Source organism: Catharus ustulatus, chromosome 4 (assembly GCF_009819885.2).
Source record: "Catharus ustulatus isolate bCatUst1 chromosome 4, bCatUst1.pri.v2, whole genome shotgun sequence".
Taxonomy (NCBI): domain Eukaryota; kingdom Metazoa; phylum Chordata; class Aves; order Passeriformes; family Turdidae; genus Catharus; species Catharus ustulatus.
The window spans coordinates 48,810,152-48,831,431 of record NC_046224.1 but is presented as its reverse complement, the minus strand read 5'-3'; the positions used below and the strand labels follow the sequence as shown (position 1 = coordinate 48,831,431).

General features: G+C 42.5%; 1 protein-coding gene across 1 annotated transcript in view; it reads left to right on the top strand.

Annotated features, from left to right (window-relative positions):
• Positions 1–16,092: 16,092 nt before the first annotated feature.
• Positions 16,093–21,280, top strand: part of TRHDE (thyrotropin releasing hormone degrading enzyme) — a 205,119-nt gene continuing 199,931 nt past the window's right edge. The window contains exon 1 of the mRNA XM_033057476.2: positions 16,093–17,266. Within this exon, the coding sequence (XP_032913367.1) occupies positions 16,440–17,266 (827 nt within the window). The 5' untranslated portion in view covers positions 16,093–16,439. The remainder of the gene's footprint in view (positions 17,267–21,280) is intronic.

Below are 21,280 nucleotides of genomic sequence, written 5' to 3'. Positions count from 1 at the left end.
CGAAACTAATTCCCAGAGCGAAGAAACAATGATCAGCTTCCAGCTTCAGTTTCTCCTCTGATACAGGAAGTTTTGGACCAAGCAGCTATGCAGAAAGAGTTCTTAATTTTTGTCACTTATCCCTTCTATGGCTCAAGGGTGGTTCATCCCACATCCTGTCACTTTTTCACTCATTACTACTGAAATCTCTAAGAATTTCATAATCACAGTTTTGGATATCTAAAACAGCTCTATTGAGGTTTTCTGTCTTAAGGGCCTCAGATAGCCTGTGCCAGAGGATGATTGATGACCAGCTGACATGTTTGGGGTGCTGAGAGCTTGTGAAACGCACACTGATGAGAAACCTGCTCACAAAGATAAAGGGTATTTTTTTGCAATTATACTTAAAAAACACTGTCCAGTTTTCCTTGGAGCAGCTGCTGGTCACACATTAATTACCCTTTAGAAAAGACCATTACCAAAGGCTAATAAGGTTTAACCCTGTTGAGGAGAAAATATTTGTCCTGTAAAATATTTTTCAACCATCAAGATGAAATTACTTCCTTCAGGAAAAAAAAATGGCAGATTCTGTGTTTAGGGGGAAGTAAAGATTTACATAGTATTCTGCTCCTTCAAAGGATGTCATGAGATACAGGACACGAATTATATTCTAATTGGTTATATCTTAATTCTGCCAGATTACATGGAGAAATAAACAAAGCCTTTTCCATATAATATTCCTGACAAGCATCTATTATAGCATTCTCCAGAAGCAATTTCCAGTAAGCTGTATTTTTGTGCACGGTCTTATTAAAAAGTAAAGGAAATTGGAGAGCCTATTTGACAGATCAAATTAGAAAATTAATGGACACAGATAATCCACTCAGATATTCAGAACAGATGTATGAAGAACCAAATTCAAAGGCACAGGAGAGGAAATACTTCAATACATGAAAAGTGAATGGTACTGTAGGTTTGCTTTCTTATTAGCACTATTAACTTACATACATGCATACATATAGCTCAAATAAATACTGCCCAAAATGGAAACATTTTTTGTGAAATCCTTTATATATAATAAATCTGACACAGTCTGATTCTCCTTTCTTCTCCCTCCTTCCCAAAAAATATCCATTTATACATTGTACTCACAATAAAAAGCAAGCAAATTAAACTGAATGCTAAATACAATTATCATCACAATAATATTGTTTTGTCCATAGACATATTCACATAATGTGAATAATTTTCTGGTTTGTGAATAAAATCATATAATAATTTTGTTTTCACTTTAAATTGTCCAGTATTTTTTTGCAGTAGTCTTGGAAAAATGTATGAAATGTTTGTACTTTCCCTCAACTCTTTTTAAATACAAGATTTAAAGCAGATGTGAGATGCATGTATCTGTGCACACTTTAAATGTAATTATATGAACTTCTGTGCATGCTGTTCATGTTGGAGCCACTGGCAAAGCTCAAATTGATTTTGAACTTTACATCTGCCATAGGAATGCATATTAACAGATGATGGACAAATCTGCAACTTCATATAGTGGCTATTGTGTAAGTGACAGGTCTTAAATTTGCTGGGAATAGTGGGGTTCAGGATTATTTTCAACAGGTTCTGTTCTAAAAGATGCTTTGTTTTCTTTGTATTGAGCATATTCTACCCAAGGATATATTTTTTTACGTAATTTCCTTAATTTTTATTGAGCAAAAAACCAATTTGCAAGAAGGTATTTTCAAAATTTGGCACTGGTTAAAATATTCTTTTGATGATGATTATTACATGTATCTTCAGTTTGGGAAGGTGGTACAAGAAGATAGCAATAAAATAAACCACAGACTGTGGTACGCCTTAGATGCAGCATTGATTATGCGGCTGTGACTTTTCCATTGTGCCCCCGTTCCTGCCACCCAGTCAAGCTCCTGACAGTAATGATTCAGGTTCTCATTCTTATTGAGCATCCCTTTCTATTTCTGTAAAAAGGCTTTTGGCTTCTAAACAGGTGTAACCCTTTTTTCTGTACCTCATTAGGCACTTTGCCAAGGAGAGAAAGGCTGATTCAACCTTCCTGTCAAACCGTCTCTTTTAAAGTGGCACCTGTGAAAGTGAGATCTGATATTTTGCTCGTGTGTCTCAAGTTTGGAAGGCAACAGAGCATTTCTGGTTATCCCAGAAATAAAATTCTTAAGCTTTAAGGCTGACATTGGAACATGGGGTTTTGTTCCTGCATTTCTCACTGATAAATGTGTATTGTGTTTCAATATTTCCAGTAAATTTGACCACAGATAAATAGACCTGTCATGGTTTTCTTAAGGTGTAATTATTCATATGAAAAAAGCTTTTCAGAAGATCAATTCTGCTGCTTTTTGTTTGGGGACCATTCGCTTTGGAGTAAAAGGGCTTCAGCCCATGCAGAAGCTGAAAAAAATAGATTCTTCATGTTGATATGGTTATATCTGGTGTGTTTATCTTCTACACATTTGGGCTGCAGCCCTGCTCAAAGCCTGTTAGGATGTTCCTTGCTCTGGGGAGCTATCTCAGTGCCAGTGCCTTTCTGTGTGCGCCCCAGTAATGACATCCTGCAGTTCCATTGCCCACAGCCAACGCAGCTCATTTTCTTGAGGAATGATGCTTGTATGGCCTTTGTTTTGATTCTGTCAAGCTGCCTTGCCAAGTCATTTAAGATCCCTTCTGATTCAATGATTTATTGAATTGGTGAACAAAAGACTATCTCACTCTATTTTCATCCTTTCCAAGATATTTTTGCGAGCAGAAGGCCTAGGCACAAATGTTTTGCATTGGAAGTCTGGCCTCCAACCTGGTTGCAAGTTGGTGTGGGGCAAAATTTTCATCTATATCGATCACAGTTAAATGAAGAGTGTTAAGGCTGAAGTTTATGCAACCAGCTACAACATTTACCTGCACCATACCATGTGGAATAAACAGTGATTACATGGAACCTTCTCTAACTAGTTATAATTACGAGATGTGGATGCAAGCGTGGATATGCTGAATGCACAGATAACAATAATGTGAAAAAGAATCACCATTTATTTCTTGCTTCCTTCTAAACTAAAGCTAAACCTATTTTGCCCATTTGATCTTAGTTTCGGCCTATCTTTCTGCTCTTAGTTGCCTGTTTTTCCACCCAGTCAGCACCTACACTTTGCTCCTCTCACCCTGGACTGAATCCAGCTTAGGAAACAAGATGTCCTGTGCTTTTGCCATTGGAATTGCATGCCATATGAACAATGACCAGCTGCCTCCAGCAAAGCCATGGGGGCCTGACCAATGGGTCTCAGCTGCTGAGGGGTGCCGTGTTGGGAATCATCCACTGGACTGCTGGGGATGTCAGCTGGGAGGCAGGAGCTGGCAGTGGTCACTGCCTGGCAGTGGGGCCACAGCTGGCTGACCTCAGCTGCGGGGCTTGCCTGGGTCCAAATCTGAGCTCAGCACCATGAACCAGCTTCCGTGGCTTCCAGCCTCAACCTGGGCAAAAAGGCTGTATGGGAACATCCAAGAGCATGTGCAGTTGTGTCACTGTGACACCTGCACCACTATAGCCTCCCTTAGACTGCTACCATAATGGAAAAAAAAATAGAAAAAATACATTTAATAGCTCCTGATGATGCCAGCGAATGTGTCCGCCTATACAGAAAAAGAAGATTATATATACTAGCTACAAAGAATGTTTGCAAACAATATCGTTAATGTGCACACCTTATCAACATACATTGATTTTATACACATCCTTTAATTTAAATAACTTTGATTTTCTGTCTGGAAGACAAAAGAGAACATTAATAGCCATCGCTTACTGAATATACAGGGTTGTGCATTAGCTCCTCTAAAATGATCTTGTGTTTGTTATGCTTTACATATTAATATTTAAAAGAATATTACAAATGTTGGTAACCTGAGTCATGTAGACGTTATAGAAATAAATTGCACATTTGATATTAATTCACCCTGTTACTTCCTATCATCCTCCATAAAATAGTACACTTCTTGAAAAGCTACCAATAGCAATCTCTGTGTGCCAGTTTATTACCTGTAGAGATATCATTATTCCCCTGTGACAGCAAAGTCAAATTCAAGGCATTTTTCATAAACTAGGAAAAATTACCTTTCCAGTGACATATGACACAACCTTCAACTACTAAATGAATCCAAGAAAAATCCTCTTTTGGGAAAAGACCTTGCATATGATTTGTCAGCCTTAAAAATATTTCTTGAGAAAGTTAATTCGGAGAGACTTTACAACTGAGCACTGTTTTCTGTTTATATTTTAACTGTACTCTGCCATGATGCATTTCAGAATCAAAACTACATAACAAAAATTTGCTTTGCTATATTTTAGTTGTACAAAGACTGTTAGGTCCTCATGGCGAAATCTGAGACCTTATTGGAAATCTCACATAAAAACTGTATTTGTAAATGTCATGTCATGATTTTCAGCATTGAGGTGTTCCAAGAGATTGATGCTGTGATGAGGAGCCTGAGGAATGGAGACTAAAACTGAGGTGAGATGTCTGGGGATTGACAGGGGAGTTAAAGTAGAATGAAGTGGTTGAAGCAAAAAGCATCAGCTTTGGGGAGGAGGGGAGGACAGAAGGATATTAATAAGAAGAACACATTCTTTCCAAACTCTCACACAGATTTAACCTTTTTGCTGTTGCTAAAGATGTGTCTGTAAAGCCGATTGGCACCTGGGTTCTTCGGTGCTGGCTCATATGGGGGATGATAACCCAGAGATGCTAGTGCACCCACAGTTACTGAGATAGAGTAGGCACAACATGCCTGCCCACAGACCAAGGAAGGGTTAATGGCCTAATTACCTCTCCTACCTGAGATCAAGATCTAAACCAGCTGCTGTAAGAGACAGCTGCCTGGGCATTATGGAGCAGCAAATGGTGAGGCTGCAGGCTACCCTGGAGGCTTCAGAGATACAGGCTGACAGGAGTGGTATAAAAAGCTATTTGGAGAGAAAAAACTGCCAAGCAGGGAGAAAGGAAGTTGCAACAGAAGAAGGAGATGTAGGGAAGGGTGATCTGCTGTTGCTTGCTCCAAAGCTGTCAGGAAAGAACATCTCTGACTGGACTAGAGTGTTTGAAATTAGAGTGAGAGCTCATAACTGAGTTTGCAAGCCCTGAGTTTGCAAGGGTCACAGGGTGGTGCCTTTATGATTGGGTAGGGTGGTGAGGAATGGGGATGCTTGTCTTCACTGCAAGCAAGTACAGCAAGCTTCTGCTGCCTTGGTGAGATTCATCTGTACAATACAGCTCAGTGCTGTGCAGGGACCCTGAGGCTACCTCTGACAGCAGCACTGTGTGACAACTTTGTCATGCTTGCTCTTGCACAGGTGATCTTGCTGAAAAACATGTTGGAGCAGTCTGAACAGCACAGTGTTTAAAGCAGCTAAACCTCTTCACCCCAGCTGGATCAGAGCTCTTCCAGGTGATGTTATGCTATACAGACCTTTTGCAGTAAAAATACTGCAAAGCAAGGCTCTGGGATTTGCTGAAATAGAGTGACACTACTAGTCTTCTCTATCCTGAAGACTTGGAAATTAAGTTTGCTAGCTGTATATTCATATAGCATTAGAAGTGGAACTTCCTGGGGTCTGGAGAACTTGCATTTCACATAAAACCATGAGAAATTACTTATGTAGGTAACTTTTCAAAAGGAAATTGAGCAGCTTTTTAAGGAAGGGAGTTACATGAAAATTGTCTCAGGAGTGGGGCAGGCAAGAAGGCTTACATCCCTGCAAAACTGGGGTCTATATTCTGTCACTGTCTGACTCGAACCTGGCTAAACTGAGCACAGCTGCCAGGGAGAAGGTCAGACTGCACCCAGCTGGGGCTGAAGGGCATCATGCTTGGTGTGTTTGGTAGGAGACTGACCTGGCAGAAGCATAGCTCATGGTGTATGCCAGTTGTTTCTGGTAAAGCAGAAGCTAAATACCCCTCATAGAAAATAGAACTCTGTTCTCTTAAGTACTTCCTGAAAATAACACAAGGATCTTCTATGTGAACAATGGTTGCAGTCCTGGGTATCCCACTACTTTTTTCTTTAGAGTATTTGTTTTGTGCCATTACACTCACTCTCATCACTTAAACATCATTGATACGTTTTTAGAATGTCAGGATTTTGAGTGTGTAAAAACCCCTCAAACACATATTCATATCTCATTTTTAAGCATGTGGCCATTTCTCAGCACAGTAAGTGCAATGTTCCAACAGGCAGGTTGCCAGTCTATGTCTTCTGATGCTGGTAATTATGTAAAAGCACCTGGTAACTGATCATAGTCTGGTTTGTGAAGGTTTGGGAAGGAAAAGTGGGAAAAGAGTGATAAGAATAACCGATGCATGGTGGAGTCATGCAGAGATAGCTGTCTCTGTAGCTGTATCCTCTGCAACTGCTGAAATGTGAGCACAGGGTGAAAGCTCTCTCCCTTGCTGTGTGTCATTCTTCACTCAGCCTTATTGTAACTCCTTTCTTTCTCTCCTCCTGTCTTCTCAGTAGAGAAGCATTTGCCCATTGGTGTTTTGCAGTGGGTGGCTGTTCAGCTCACAGTGAATTTTGGAACATGACTGGCTATCCCAGACGTTGCTATCTCAGTGTTTCCATGGGGTGCAGCATCCAGACACCATACAGTCATGAATAGCTCTTTTCCTCAAAAGCTTTTCCGGTGTTTAGAGGGTTGAGGATAGCAAAGGGGCTATGGAAGAAGGCTGTGGCTGTACTTAGAAGTCAGCTGCTGAGTTTTCTCCGGTGTGGGTAGGGAGCCCACTGTTGGACAATCCTTTCTTACTTGACCTGAATTTACTGCGTTTGAACTTACCTAAGACCCAGAGCAACTGCTGGACACCCACCTACTTGTTGGTAGGGGAGTTTACTGGCCTTTCCATGCTTGGGAAATTTTCTTGAACTTCAATGCCTGCTGTGGCATATACTTCTGTGAAGACCTTGAATGTCTTTCCATCTAAGAAATAGCTGTATCTGATCATAGGAAACTGCATTTTCTTCTGTCTACTTTTTTTTGCCACTTGTTCTGATCATATGTCTTAAGAATGATACCTAATTTCAGTAAAACCCAAGGCTACCATTTAAAATAACCCCTTTCCTTACCAGCAAGATAACCTGATATGTAACTGCTTGATTAAATTTAAGAAATTTTCAGGGATAACTTATTTTTCTTTATAAGCCTGTATTTAGTAAGAGACAATGCAAAGGAGCTGGCTAGATAAAAACCAGAATCTGTAAGCTTTAAGTGCTTTTAATGGTTATGCAGAACAAAATGGGGGCCTGTAATGTATAGAAAATTATTTTTCTTGTAGCTTCCAAGGCTGTCAGCATTAAGAAAAGCAACAAAAAAGATTAATGAAAGTAACAAAAAGGGCTCTTTAAAAATTAGAAACATCAGAAACATTCTCTCTGCTCCTTTCAAGAAGACAAACTGATCATAATTCCACTGTCCACAGTTGTCCAAGTAATGAATGAGGAGTGTATGAGCTGCTCTGTAAGGTGAGGGGACAGCTGAGTCATTAGTGTCATATTAAATGCTTATTGTGGCCACACTCAGCCAAGTCTTGATCTGAATGTCCTTTGCAGTACACATCCCCTGACACTTTGGATTTTTATATATGCTTTTTAATTTCTGTGCTTTATCAGCAGAATGAAAAGCTGGTGTGTGCAAATCTACCCTGAATTTAAGCAAGTGTGCTATGGTGTATCTGAACATTCATCTTTTCCAAAAGTAGGATTAGTGGGAGTTTACAATTATCTAGCTTTACTTCTCTTGAAAAGGTGTTGTAAAATTAATGTCACTACGATACAAAACCATTTTTCTTGTAGCAAAAATCACACAAGTCAGAGCCTGCCACTTACATTTTCCAGGGTAAGTTTGATGATTATCCTTTAAATGAACATTGATTTTTTTTTCTGTAGATTCCATTATTTTCAATCCAGAGAGATTGTTCTGTCTTCTTGCATACCTATTATAAATGAATAGCAAACATTTTCACCATACATTATTGCTATATTTTTTTTAAAGATGGCCTAAACCCTTAAACCAAACCTCCCCCCTTCCCTACGAAGTTCTGAACGCCACATCCAGACTATTTTTAGTGCAATAGATATTTCTGTGCTTTTATAACTGGCTGACCCACAAGGTGGCACTAAAGAGAAAAGTGACAACTTGGCAAATAAAAAGTGAAAACCAAAGGCAAAATACCATATGCTGAATCAATATTATTTTAATTAGGAGCATAGTTCCTTTATTGTCAGTTAAATTTTATTTTCTGAAAAGCCTTAAAGCTATATAGCAGCAAGGATGGTTCATTGCCCCATCCCACATTAAAAGTTAAGTTTTTAAAAGAATGAGCAAGACAAAGGTTGTCTGCTTATCACAGCTCCAGAATCTTAAGATAGGTGATTGTGATAAAAATGCAGTTTAATTAATATTCTTCTCTAAGGAATAAGGAATTCAAATGAACTAAAACCTGAAAACTTCTTTTCAGTCATTAGTCATGTTGGTAAGAGATACGACACCAGGAATTATTTACTGCCTGCAGTGCGAATGTATTTTCTACAGGAATGTTTTGATTGTTTAATTTTTGTGGCTTTGTTAAGTGCTCTGGTCTTACTTCATAAGTAAATTATTTAACACATTGGGTTCTGTGATCATGAATTTTATACCAATAGGGGTTAAATCTTGACACTTTGATGATGAATATGAATCCTCACCAAAACATCTTAATAGTGAAACTCTTTTTGAGATCCAAGTTTTACGTGAGTAGTTAGATTAACACTTTTCTAACAAGAAAGTAGCAGTCATGACTGCTGTGGACTGTTCTGTAGACAGCTAACGTGAAGCTTACAACATAACGAAAAAACTATATCTGAGTAATTCTTGGACCTTTAAAACTAGACTAGTTATAATCTTTTAATTTTACTGAGATGCATGCTTGTGGTATCAGCACTATTATGGGCGATAGGGGTCAGGAGTTTACTTGCAGAAATAAACTCAAAATAGTACTAATGCATTAAGAAGAAAATCCTTAAAACTATTATGAAATATTTTTCTCTGAATTGAGCGGTGTTACAGAATACCTGGTAGTGGGCTCTGGGGCCCATCAAATCATCAGATATATTGTTAATATATTTTGATCCTTAATAAAATTGCAACATTACAACCACCTTAGAAATCAAGAGTCACCCATGGGTAGCATGAAAGACTTGGATCTAGAATAATTACCAGGTAGGATATTTTCATGTATTTTAAATGTTGGTTAAATTATCAGTGCCGCTGCTGCATTTAAAATAGTTTCATCACTACAAATAGTTACTTGTTTTGTTTTTGGTTTCATTTTTAAAAAATCAATAACTGGTATTCTACATTAAAAGACCTTGTTCGATTTGCTCACATTATTCATTTTGTGAGGAAATTGAAGCATCTAATCCTCAGGATCCCAGTAAAATCAAACCCAGACAAATTTTGTCTAAAAAGAGCACTGGGACAAACAATCTTGCCCAGTCAGCTGAAGTCCTCTTCCCTTTCATAATTTGTGCTCCGCGTTTATTATTCTCCTTCGGCACTTGCTCCATTTTAAAGGCCAACCCAAAGAAAGTCATGTTCTGGCAGGTACCAAAGTGCTTTCTTGGAATGAATTATAAAATCACAGCAACAATAAACACACTATTTTTTTTACTTTGCAATCTTTATTCAGAGAAAGTTTGGGATCAATCAGCATTTCGACTGAAGAATCTCATGGTGATTCTGTTTGTAGATGCTTGTGATTGTTTTAACAGGTCATTCTTGAAAGATTGTTGTGGGCTGTACTTCCCTCAGCTGTAAAATTTTAGCCGCATTTCTGAAAAAATTTCCTATTTTATGCTTATGGTGGACATTTTGCAAATCAAAGATCTCTAAGGTACTGATTGGAAAGACCAGTGGAGGTGATCATTGAAGGCTGAGGTATCAGTGTAGTATCAGAGAGTATCAGAGTATCCTTTCTTAGGGAGTCCACAGCAGGATACAAAAGATTATGGTGGAGCTGGCAAAATACATTCATATTCTCATATAATGTCTATTGGACATAAATAGGGGCCTGAGCAGGTGATGGTAAAGCACATGTATTTTTGTATAAGGTAGGACTCTCCAGATAGGATGAATCAAGAGACCCACAAGGAAGCATCCATACTTTGCCCTGTAAAATGGAAATGGGATATTGAAAGAAACAAAAGAATACATTATGTTTATAATTACTATAATGTTACAAATACACAAAACTCTGTATTGAAATACAGTTCCAGAAGTCTGAATATTTACTGTAAAGTTTAAAGGATGAAGAGATTATCCACAGATGTTTTTACAAATGGGGTTTAATCTAAATTTTAATGGAAGTAAACCCTTGCCTTGTACACTCCAATGTTCCTTGTATTTTTAACGAAAAAGGCTCAGTAGATAAGACACAATCTAGACATGTAGATGTTGGTTCTTAAGACAATCTGGAGTTTCCACAAATAATTCTTCTTCCCCTGAGACTAACTCCTTACTACTAATTGATTCCAATTAGCCAGTTTTAAGTGTAATTATTCAGTGAGAGAAACAAACACTATTATACCTATGCTCTATATTCCACTGCTAAAAACATGGCATTATAGAACTTGTGGAGTTAAAATGGTTCATGCTTGGAAAAAGGTATCTTCAAGAAACTGAGTTTAAAAACACTGAGAAAAATAGCCTTGTAAGTAAATTGTAATATAACTAAAACGTGCTAGAGAAGAATGAGGACACTTGTTTTCCTTCTTAAATTACTGCTGTAATGAAGAAAAAGAAATGTAAAGAAGAAAACAAAAAATCAGTTCTGAGTAGATTTGGATAAATACGAAAACAGAACAACTGGGGAAAAGAATACATCTCAGACACCCAAATTGAAAATTTAAAATATTTAGGTCTCATGAAAGCAGATACTTTTATCCTAAAACTTGAGAAGGAAAATACTGACTTTTGAAAAATGAAAAAGCATTACGACTTTGTAGGGTAGCAGTGAGTAATTTAAAAGGACTGGGATGTAAAGGAAGTAAATTCCCCCCCACAGGGTGGTGATGGTGTGACTTCAAGGCACAAGGTGAATGGAAAGCAGCAGGTGGTCACTGGGGCCTGGTGGTGCACAGTGCTCTGTTGATGCCTCCTCTGATGTTCCTTCCAACTTGAGAGGTGACAGGGAAGCAAGAGGTCATGATAAGAGAAATAGAAAGGAGGAGAAGAGAAGGATCAAGGTTACTAGGGAGCCTCTCTGTGCTGTGGCAAACTTCCATCTTCTTATTCCATAGGACTTCACCCACAGCACCAATCCCCTTCCTCATGTATCTGTTCCTTTAAAAAAAGGAAACAATAAACTTGTCCAAGGTAAAGCTGTACCTAGACATCTGGACAACTCTAGTTATAAACTAAACATAAATAGTGCTTGCTGCCCAACACAAGTAAGAAAGGTCATTTATACAGGTGACATGAGGGTGAAGGAGCAGGAAACAAGGGATGGAATGTTCCTTTTCTTGGGATATTTAAGCCAGCACAAATCACTGTGTGTCACCTTGTTTTACAATCCAGTGTTTTCACTTTTAATTAGAAAGTCTTTCCCTTAGCATTTTTCTTAGCAGCAATTTTAAAACTAAACAGAAGGTGTATTCCCCAGTGCCATATGTTAAACCTGACATGTTACTGAAAATGTCTTTCAGAAAAAAACAAAACAAAAGAAAACTAACTAAAAACCCACTGAAGAGAAGACCATTGTCCCACTGCAGTCTCTTTGGCCTACCTTTAAGCCTCAAGAGCATACAGCTGTCCTGTTAGGCAGTGTCAATTCTTTGAGAATTAGTCATAAGTGACAAGCCAGTGAACGACAGACTGATAATTTCCTCTTTGTTTCACAAGCAACCTGTATGGCTGGAAACAGTCATCCTCCACTTGGTCTTGTAACAGCTACATGGAAGCTGTGTCTTTGGGGAGTGAGCAGCTCATAACACTCTGAGAGGTCACCTTGTTGATATTTTTTGACCAATATATTAGTAGGCTATGAAGTGTAGTCCATTTTAGGACTTAAACAGAAGGGATTAAGACCTATGGGTATCCTTGACTTTAAAGCATGCAAGGAGAATCCAGCTATGAGCAGAGAAATGCCTGACTGAGGCTGAAAGGGTCAGTGGAGCACTGACTGATGTAGGCTGATGCAGTCTTTTTTTTCCCCTGTAATTCATCCCAATATAAATTCCAGTTGATTTTGGGCTTTGCATAGACGGGTATTTTCAGAGCATCTTTTTTTTTTAAATCTTTTTTTGTGAGTAGTATCAGTATGATAAAGTCTGCCTGTAAACCTCTGCTATATCCAGATGAATGAAAGATGGATCACTTGGATTAAAAAGCAGCAATAGTTAGGCAGACTCAGGAAAATGTAATGTGCCAATCCCTGGGTTGGATGAACTGTACCCAGCTGCATGATATACAGTGAAGTTGCTCATTTATAGTGCTTTTCTTCCAAGACTGTAAAGCACCAGTGTGAATACTGAGAGGTGTTGTGCACAATCTTAACGTAACATAAACTACAGCTTTATGCGGATCCCTCATCAGCTCTGTACCATGCTATAAGCTGGTATAGGATTGGAAACTGTGCTATCTGAAGTTTATCCATGTTCCTGGTGATGCTTGTCTAGGGAGGGCAATCTCCATAGAAATTCAGTTAAGGTGAGACACACTCTTTCATTTTGTATGAGCACCTGAAACCCTAGGCTACAAGCTCATAAAATGAGATTGCATACAAGATGTTGATGGCCTAGGGGAAGTTTTGAACAACAGGGAGTCATTATCAGGATTTTGCTGAAAAAATGATCCATGATCTGATGTATTTTCAAACAGTCTTTGCAGAAAGACCAAAGGAGTTGCAAGCTTCAGAGGCAATACCCATGAAATCCACATCTATGTTTATAACCGTGGACAAATGAAAAACCAAGAATTTTTCCCAGATGTACACACAAGCTTTTTTTGTAGTCTCATGTCTTTGTATTTTCTTCAGCAGAATGACTATATATAACATTAAGCTACTTGCAGAGAGCAGCATTTGAGAACAAATTACTAAGTTAATACCTTCTTTGACCTGTATCTGATCAAGCTATATTTTAGAAACCTGTCATTACTAATATGAAGAAGAGGTTAATCTGGTAATGTGAAGTTTCAGAATGATGGATGAGTCGAGGCACATGAGCTATTTAACACAATACTTAGCTGGACCCTCTTATTCTAAGTCTCCAGACAGACAAGCCCAAAGAGGAGGGGTCGCAAACCTCTCAATACTTTGTTTCAGCAATGATGAAATTTGGAGATGAATCTAGACAAGCCAGCTTTAAGTCCCATCACTCATGCCTTGTGCCGGTTTTTGGAGGGCTATTCCAACTTGGCTTAAAAGGAATTAGCCTCGTGGCTCCTCACTAACACCTTAAACCTTTTACATACCCTCTTTCATACTGACCATTCAATTTATAGACTGATATTGTTGAAGCTAAGGTGTGTGACTGACTCCCTTGGTGGGGGTTAGAAGATCTCAGCCTGTAGAGTTATTGTTTGCTATCTGTACATAAAGAAGTCCAGAATGATGCTCCTGTGCTGTCACACACAAGTTGTACCTCCCTCTTCACAAGTGACACATCTGGTTAGCCCAACTGCCCTGCTACTCACCGCTTCTCTAAGAAGGCTTCACAAAAACCTTAACCTGGGAAACTTGTAACTATCAACTGTATTTAATTAAAAACTACTAAAAATTAGAAATGTTTATTAATGGGACATAATGTACCACTTTATTCCAGGTTACTTCTACTCTTGAATCACTTCACTGCCTGAACCTCTCCCTGCACTGCTGACAGGAACAAACCTAACTGAAAGTGCAGTTCAGAGCGACACAGGGAAACACTGCCTATTTTACTAATGCCTGATACTGACAGCCTGCACATAAAATCTTAAAAGCACTCAGGCACTTCCTTTTGTGCCCACTTTTAAAGGGTTTAATGAAACAGATAGAAACTGACATTTTAAACCTGTAGCTTTGGATGTTATTTTGCTATGTCAGTTTCTTCTTTTTTTTTTTTTTTTCCCAAATCACATAGCAATAGTTTTCTACCTTTCTGCATCAAACTTCAGTCAAAAAATAATGGAAGGCTGTTTTCGGATAATAAAATGTTTCTGTTCTTTGACCTGTTCTAACAGGTGGGCAGCCAAATATCACTACAGGAAATATGTGGCAATGCTAGTTATTGAGCAAAATCTTAGTCCTCCTAGAATATACAAACACAATTAGCAAGTGTATCAACATACTTCTGATTAAAAATTGTTAAGATTAAAAACCTTTTTTTGACTGTGCTGCAAGATACAAATAAAGGCTCATTTCTTTCCAGAGACAGTAGACCTGAATACAGTCCTTCTACAGGAATATACAAGGAAGCTAGTAAGCTCCTTATACTGAAACTAGTAATGCTTAAACTGGTTGGAGTGTCAATAAATGATCATTTGTATTCTGCAACAGCATGCAAAGTGATGTAACACTTCTTGAAGATGTCGAAGATTCAGGACAAAGAAAGATTAGGCATTTCCTCTTGAAGTAAAATGGCTAATACATCACATTTCATGAAACTCTTCGGATTTGCTTTGCTTATGAAGGAAGCGTAGGACTTGATTTTATTTTTTGTTCTTTTTTCTTCACTATGGAAAGTAAGGCCTTTATCCTGCCAATTGTTATGCATGCATTTAACTTGATGTACGGCATATATTCCCGTAGATTCCTCAGGACTGAATGCCGAAGATAGACACATCTGTGACTGCTTACAAGACTGGAGCTAAAGAGCTTCAAAAAAGAAAATGAACAGAGATAGTTTTTGAAGTGTGCAAGCAAAATAAGGGGAACAGAGATGCTTTCAGACGTTGATCTAGATCCTTGCTGTATATATTAATTCTGTGTGTTTGCAGATGCTACATACAAAAGTTTGGGCGCAGGTGGAAAAAGTAGGCTGATTCGGTTTTCCAGGCAAGGGTTCCCTATTCCTAGGGATACTCAAGCCATGTGTTGCTGTATTATCGCAGGCAGCATTTAACACATCTCTAAATCCCTCCAGCTGAGGAGTGGGGGTTCTGCACTGGCAGGAAGGAGAGTAAGAGAGAGAGTCCTGAGGCCGCGGAGTAACGGCAGGGGATTTCTGAAAGTACCAGCCAACGCTTACGGCGCGATTTTTTCTGGGCATATTAATCCTATCGATTTAAGTAGGAGTATTTATCCTTTTCTGAGCTCCATCCTCACGTTAGTATGACAGCACTATTGTCGTTCAAACACGTAGTCGGCGGCTCTTTATTAAGTCTCTATAAATATGACACAGTAAGGGCATTCAATATTTATGTGGAGAGCGCACGCATTTGTGTGTAATCCCGGGCAGTCCTGCGGCTCGGAGGTTTTGCAGCCTCCCCGCTCCCGGCGCAGCCCGGCCCTCGCCCTCCGCCCGCCCCGGACGGGGCTCCCGCCGCCGCCGCCTCAGCGACCTCCCCCGGAGCCGCCGCGTGTGACACACCGGAGAAAAGCCTCCCTCGTCCCCGCGTCGCCCCCGCCTCCCGCCCCCGCCCGCTCCCCCGGGGCGCCGCCGTCACCGCCGGCAGCCGGAGCAGCCGCTGAAGCCGAGGGGCGGCGGGGCTTGCCCGCCTCTCCCCCCTTCCCATCCTTTCCCTTCCCTCGCCTCTCCCCGGTGCCTATATATAGCCGCCTCTGCTCGAGCCAGCCGGGAGATTGCTCTGTACCTGCAGGAGATAGGAAAGAGAAAATAAGAGGAGCGACTCTCCGAAGCCGACCCGCTATCGGAAGAGGAGGACGGGCCCGGCCCGCGCCGCTGTCCGGTGCCGCCGCCCCCGGTGCCGGGCGATCCCCGCGGGGACGAGCCGACCTGCGCGGCGGCGCCCCGGGGGCGCGCATGGCTCGGGCGCTGCCGGGGCCGGGCGAAGAGCCCGACCCCGGCCCCGGCGGCTCGGGACGCGGGGGAAAGAGAGCTCCCTGCGGACGGCGGCGCTAGCGGCGGGGCCGGGGCGGCAGAGCCCTCCCCCTCGGCGCCGAGGTGCGCTCGGCGGCATGTGCTGAAGTGCCCCGCGGAAGCCACACAAGTTGCCTGCGCGGCGTGGCCCGGCGGCCGGACGGCGGGGAGCGCCCGCCGCCTCTTGCGTGACCCGAGCCGACCTCGTCCCATTCCCCTCCCCGAGGGCTGCTCCCCCGCGGGGCTCCCGGCGGCCAGGGTGATGCGGCTCGTCGGGAAGTGAGAGACCGTGCGTCCCACGCGGGCCGGGGGCCCCCTGCCTCGGAGTCTCCCATGCTTTCGGGGCCCCCTCGGGTGGCGGCGGCCCCGCGGGAGGCGGGGGCGGCGCTGCTGTGATGGCCCTGGAGGAGAAGCGGGAGAAGCGCCCGCCCGTCACCCCCATGATGATCGAGGAGGAGGCCGCCTTGCGGAACGGCAGCCGGGGGCTGCCGCCGGGACCCTGGGCCGAGCCGGCGGGACCAAGACCCCGCACCACGGAGCGGCACATCGCCGTGCACAAGCGCCTGGTGCTGGGCTTCGCCGTCTCCATCCTAGCGCTGCTGGCGGTGACCATGATCGCCGTGCTGCTCAGCGTCCGCTTCGAGGAGTGCGGCGCCGCCGCCGACGGTCCGCCGCGGGCCGGCGGCAACGGGAGCCTCTCGGGGGCAGCCCGGCAGCCGCCCGGTGCGGGGCAGCCCCCCGGCCGGCCGGAGGAGGAGGCGCGGGGCGGGGAAGCGGCGGAGGACGACGAGGAGGAGGAGGAGGAGGAGGACGAGGAGGAGTGGCAGCGGCGGCGGGAGCTGCCGCCCTGGGCCCGGCCGCGGCTTCCACGGCACCTGCGGCCGCTGCACTACAACCTGATGCTGAGCGCCTTCATGGAGAACTTCACCTTCAGCGGGGAGGTGAACGTGCAGCTGGAGGTGCGTAACGCCAGCCGCTACATCGTGCTGCACGCACACCGCATGCACATCGAGGCGGTCCGCGTGGCCGAGGACAAGCTGGCCGGCGGTGTGCGGGTGGCCCGCACCTTCTTCTATCCCCAGACCCAGGTGTTCGTCGTGGTCCTCAACCGCAGCCTGGAGGTGCAGAAAAGTTACAACCTTAAGATCATCTACAACGCCCTCATCGAGAACGAGCTGTTGGGCTTCTTCCGCAGCTCCTACGTCCTCCACGGCGAGCGAAGGTAGCGAAGGGGCCGCGTCGCCTTAAACACAACTCGGTCCGAAGTTGGCGGCCCCCGCGCCGAACTTCGCGCAGGGCGGCGCTAGGACCCGGCGGCCGCGGCGCCGCCAGGCGGGCGATGGATGCTGCGGGCCCCGCGCTGCCCGGCCCCGGCGGTCCCGCCGATGGGCGCGGGGCTCGGCCGGCTGCTCGGGGAGGGGGCTGCGGCGGGGGGAGCGGCCGCCAAGCCCGCCCGCCCGGCTGGTGAGCGCAGGCCAGGCCTCGCCTCTCCCCGCCACCTCTTCTGGACATCTCCGTAGGGCTCGGCTGTCAGGCAGAGATGCGGAGGTTCTCGAGGACCGAGAGCCCTTGCCCGCTCCAAGCCACCGGCCGGTGTCGTGAGACAGCCGGGAGAGCGGCTGGAGGCGGCCGAGGCTGAGAGACTGCGCGGGAGCGGGCGGGGGCGGGCGGAGCTGCCTCGGGCTGCGGGGCGGTCCGGGCTGGGGCCATGGGGGAGGCCGGGCCGGGTCAGCCGGGGCCCCGGCAGGTGAGCGGAGCGCTCCGCCTGCGCGGGGAGGCTGCGGGCAGCGCTGCGGGGAGCGGCCGGCGGGTCAGGAGATGCCCCAGCGCAGCCTGGGGACGGACGGTGGCAAGGAGCAAACCTGCAAGGGTGGCACCAGTGGAGCAGCCGGTCCGCTAGGTCCCTTGTCAGGGCAGGCTCGCAGCAGAGACTCCGGGTCTGTTTCACACAAAGATACTGTGTCCGCCTACCTTGTGTCCTCGTGTGACAGAGCCTTGTCAGGTTACAAATAGCAGCGTGTAGGGCAGCGAGACTTCTGTTTTGTTTTTAACAAAACACGTAAAGCAAAAACGTGGTGGGATGTGTTTTCACGTAAGGTGAATACGTTTACACCTGCTGCAAATGGGTCGCACAGATGCCCTGTGACCCGGCAAACCTTATTCGTTTGCGGGCAGAGCAAGATTCAGTCTTGATCTGTATTTCCTCATGTAGTTAAAGCCCCTCGGGTCCCTGTCCTTGTTTCGGTAGGCAGGGTTACTGAGGAGGGCCCCGTTAGTGAGTTTCAGACCTTTCTTTTTAATGACGTTTCCTAACCACATTGAGGCTTTGTAAAGGAAAAGAAAGGTGGGATGGACTTCATGATAGTTCTGGCATGGTTTATAATTTTAGAATTGTATTCTTTTTAAGCTGTCCTTTCTTAAAATATCTGTGTAGTGACAGGTTTTCTTTTCCTGAATCTTACTGTTTTAGATTGTGAAAAAAATCTAAGTGAAATAAAGATTTTTGTAGTTGGAAGAACTGGGCAAAATCTTAAGACATGAAAAGCATTCTCACCACCTCAATTAAGTCAAAAACCCTTTTATTAAAACGTATTTTCATTACTGTGATTACTGACAATTTAAAGAAACCTGATCTTAGAACCGCAAGCAGGATCAAAATTAAGTTTTTGCAATTTGTCATCACAGTGAAATAAAAAGGAAATTTGAAAAAGCACAGTTGTAAGAAAAGATGCGGATAAAATGCCTTTTATCACACTTGACGGAATGGTTGAGCTAATTGGGAGTTCTTACAGACTTGTATTGAAATGGGCAAATCAGAAAACAAAATGCTGTTAACAGCAGGGGGTATAATTCACTTTAAAATCTGAGAAGTTATTTAGGCAGTTATTATTCTCGTGTACTTTGACTTTGTGTAGGAATAATTGAACTGTCAGATAGGTGTGGCAGTGACATTTCTCCAGTTACTGTACTGCACTTCTGTACCGGTCCCCTAGTTAAGTTTTAGAAACCATCACCAACAAAAAAAAAAGGTCTATACATTGTTTCAGTCATCAGGATAGTTTAAGGCACAGGGCGGAAGGCAATGTTAAAATGTTTTTCACAGTGCTCTGCATGTAACTTTTCAGGTATACATTACTTTGTTTTTAATACACTTAAGTATAGTTGTGGCAAAATACTTATCTTACGGTAAGGTAGCATTGCTATATTGTAATCAGGCACATGTTTTTCCTTTACACCAGCTCACTTATATTTCTTTCAGTATAACATTTAAAAACCTGTAGTCATTGCATGGTTAAATAGAAGAAGTGTTTTTCCTTTTCAACTGTCACAGTCTTAATGACTCATTATAGTATAAAGTGAATAATACCCATCCTAAACCAGGAAACTTTTTGATCAGAGAGTGCTCTTATAGTAACAATTTGCATTCTGATTAACAGCCCACTTTTTAATATGATACATATAACCATTTTTAGTCCTTAAACATGGACAGCTTCTGTTATGATATACAGACAGACTTGCATGCTCTGGGAGACCTTGCTGTTCCAGCAGGACTTTGATTTTTTGACATCTTTATATTCAATTAAAATACAGCAGCCTCACTGGAGTAGTACTTGCTGTAAAAGGGTCCAAACCATCATTTTTCACTTTTGTTGTACATGAGAAGCAAATAACTCTGCTGTGAGGCATCACAAACATACTAATGCCTTTACTTTATGATTTTTTCCCCTAAAGTTACTCTGGCCTTCACAGGTGAACATTGTAAATCAACCTGAAATATAAAAGCTGTGTAAAAGTATTTTCTGACTGAAATCTTTTCTACTGTACTTGAAATGTAAAATGCAAGTGATATGCTACAAATTTACTTTGCATTATGTGCTAGAATTTACTGACAGTAATCAATAAAAATATAATACAGAGTTACTGTAGAGTATTGTAGGAGTATGCAGTCATAATATAAATGAACCTCAAACTTTGGCATAAGTGAAAAGGAAAAAGAATTCTTGTGTCACACAGACAAAACAAAGACATATTCTTTAGTGTTGTAACAACTAAGATGTCAAAATAGATAGCTTGTCTTCCTTTATAGACAAGATGGAATTAAAACAAGTTACTGCTGTGGGTATTCTGAGAAGACAGACTCTGAGCCTGTCCTTCTCACAAGTGCCACCTCTTATGGTGATATTTTTGGGAACAGGCAGTAAAAGTGTTGGTACCCAGAGAGGTGTGTAAAGGGAAGGATGATACAGTCAACCTGCCCTTCACTTTTGGCATACTATGGAAGTCTGCTTGTTGTACTTGAACACAGAGCAAAATAGATAAAGAGATGATGTTTTGCATTTCGCTTGTTTGTTTTCTTTAAAAGTAAATGGTTAGTTTATTTAAGCAGTTTTAAGATTTTGTTTGTTTTGCTTTATGGCACAACAAGCAAATCGATGTTTGGTAGTAAAGCACATGTTATAAATAACACTATTATTGGTAGTTGATGTATTTTTAGTACAAAATATTGACTGCCCTCTGTTTGCACAGTTATGTCTGTGGGGATGTATCTGTATATCTGAAAACACAGAAGATGAAGAGTTTACCAAGGGTTATTAGCCTGGTGAAGGGACTTCTTCAGTGGCCTAATATGTATTAAAAGATGGCTGATAAGATCTCTGGGAAGTGGGGTGAAGATGTGGAGAGGGGACAAGGGAAAACTTCCTTATTTAGGGAGACTCACAGCTAAGCAGTATTTCCCAAGTATGCATTTACGTGTGTGTCGGAGCTCATTAAAATTGTTAATTGCAGAGGAAAGTTCATCATTCTTGCTTTATTAATAACAGGCCAGTACAGTTTTCCATGCTCACTTGAAGCTTCTGTTGATGTCTGTTGCTGTTTAGAGTGTGCCTAGAATGCAGAATCAGGTCCACTTGAAATACTTTGCATATAAATTAAGTTGCTTTATTTAATTGGCTGATTTGGTGTTGTTGCAGTAGTGCAAATCCACTGATAATGTGGGAGTTTTGTGGATTAACAGTGGGATGTCTGGCACCAACTTTTTACCTTAGATTGGTCAATCTTATCCAAAAGGATGGTTTTAATAATCCATGTTTTGTAATGAGGCAAGAAAAGCATGATGAATTCCTTCAATAAATATTAGCCAAAAAAGGCGTTTTATTTTAGAAAAAAGATCAGTGGTGGAAATTTTTTTAAAGTTTTTAAAAAATCATCCTTATTTGCAAGGGGTGATAATTCA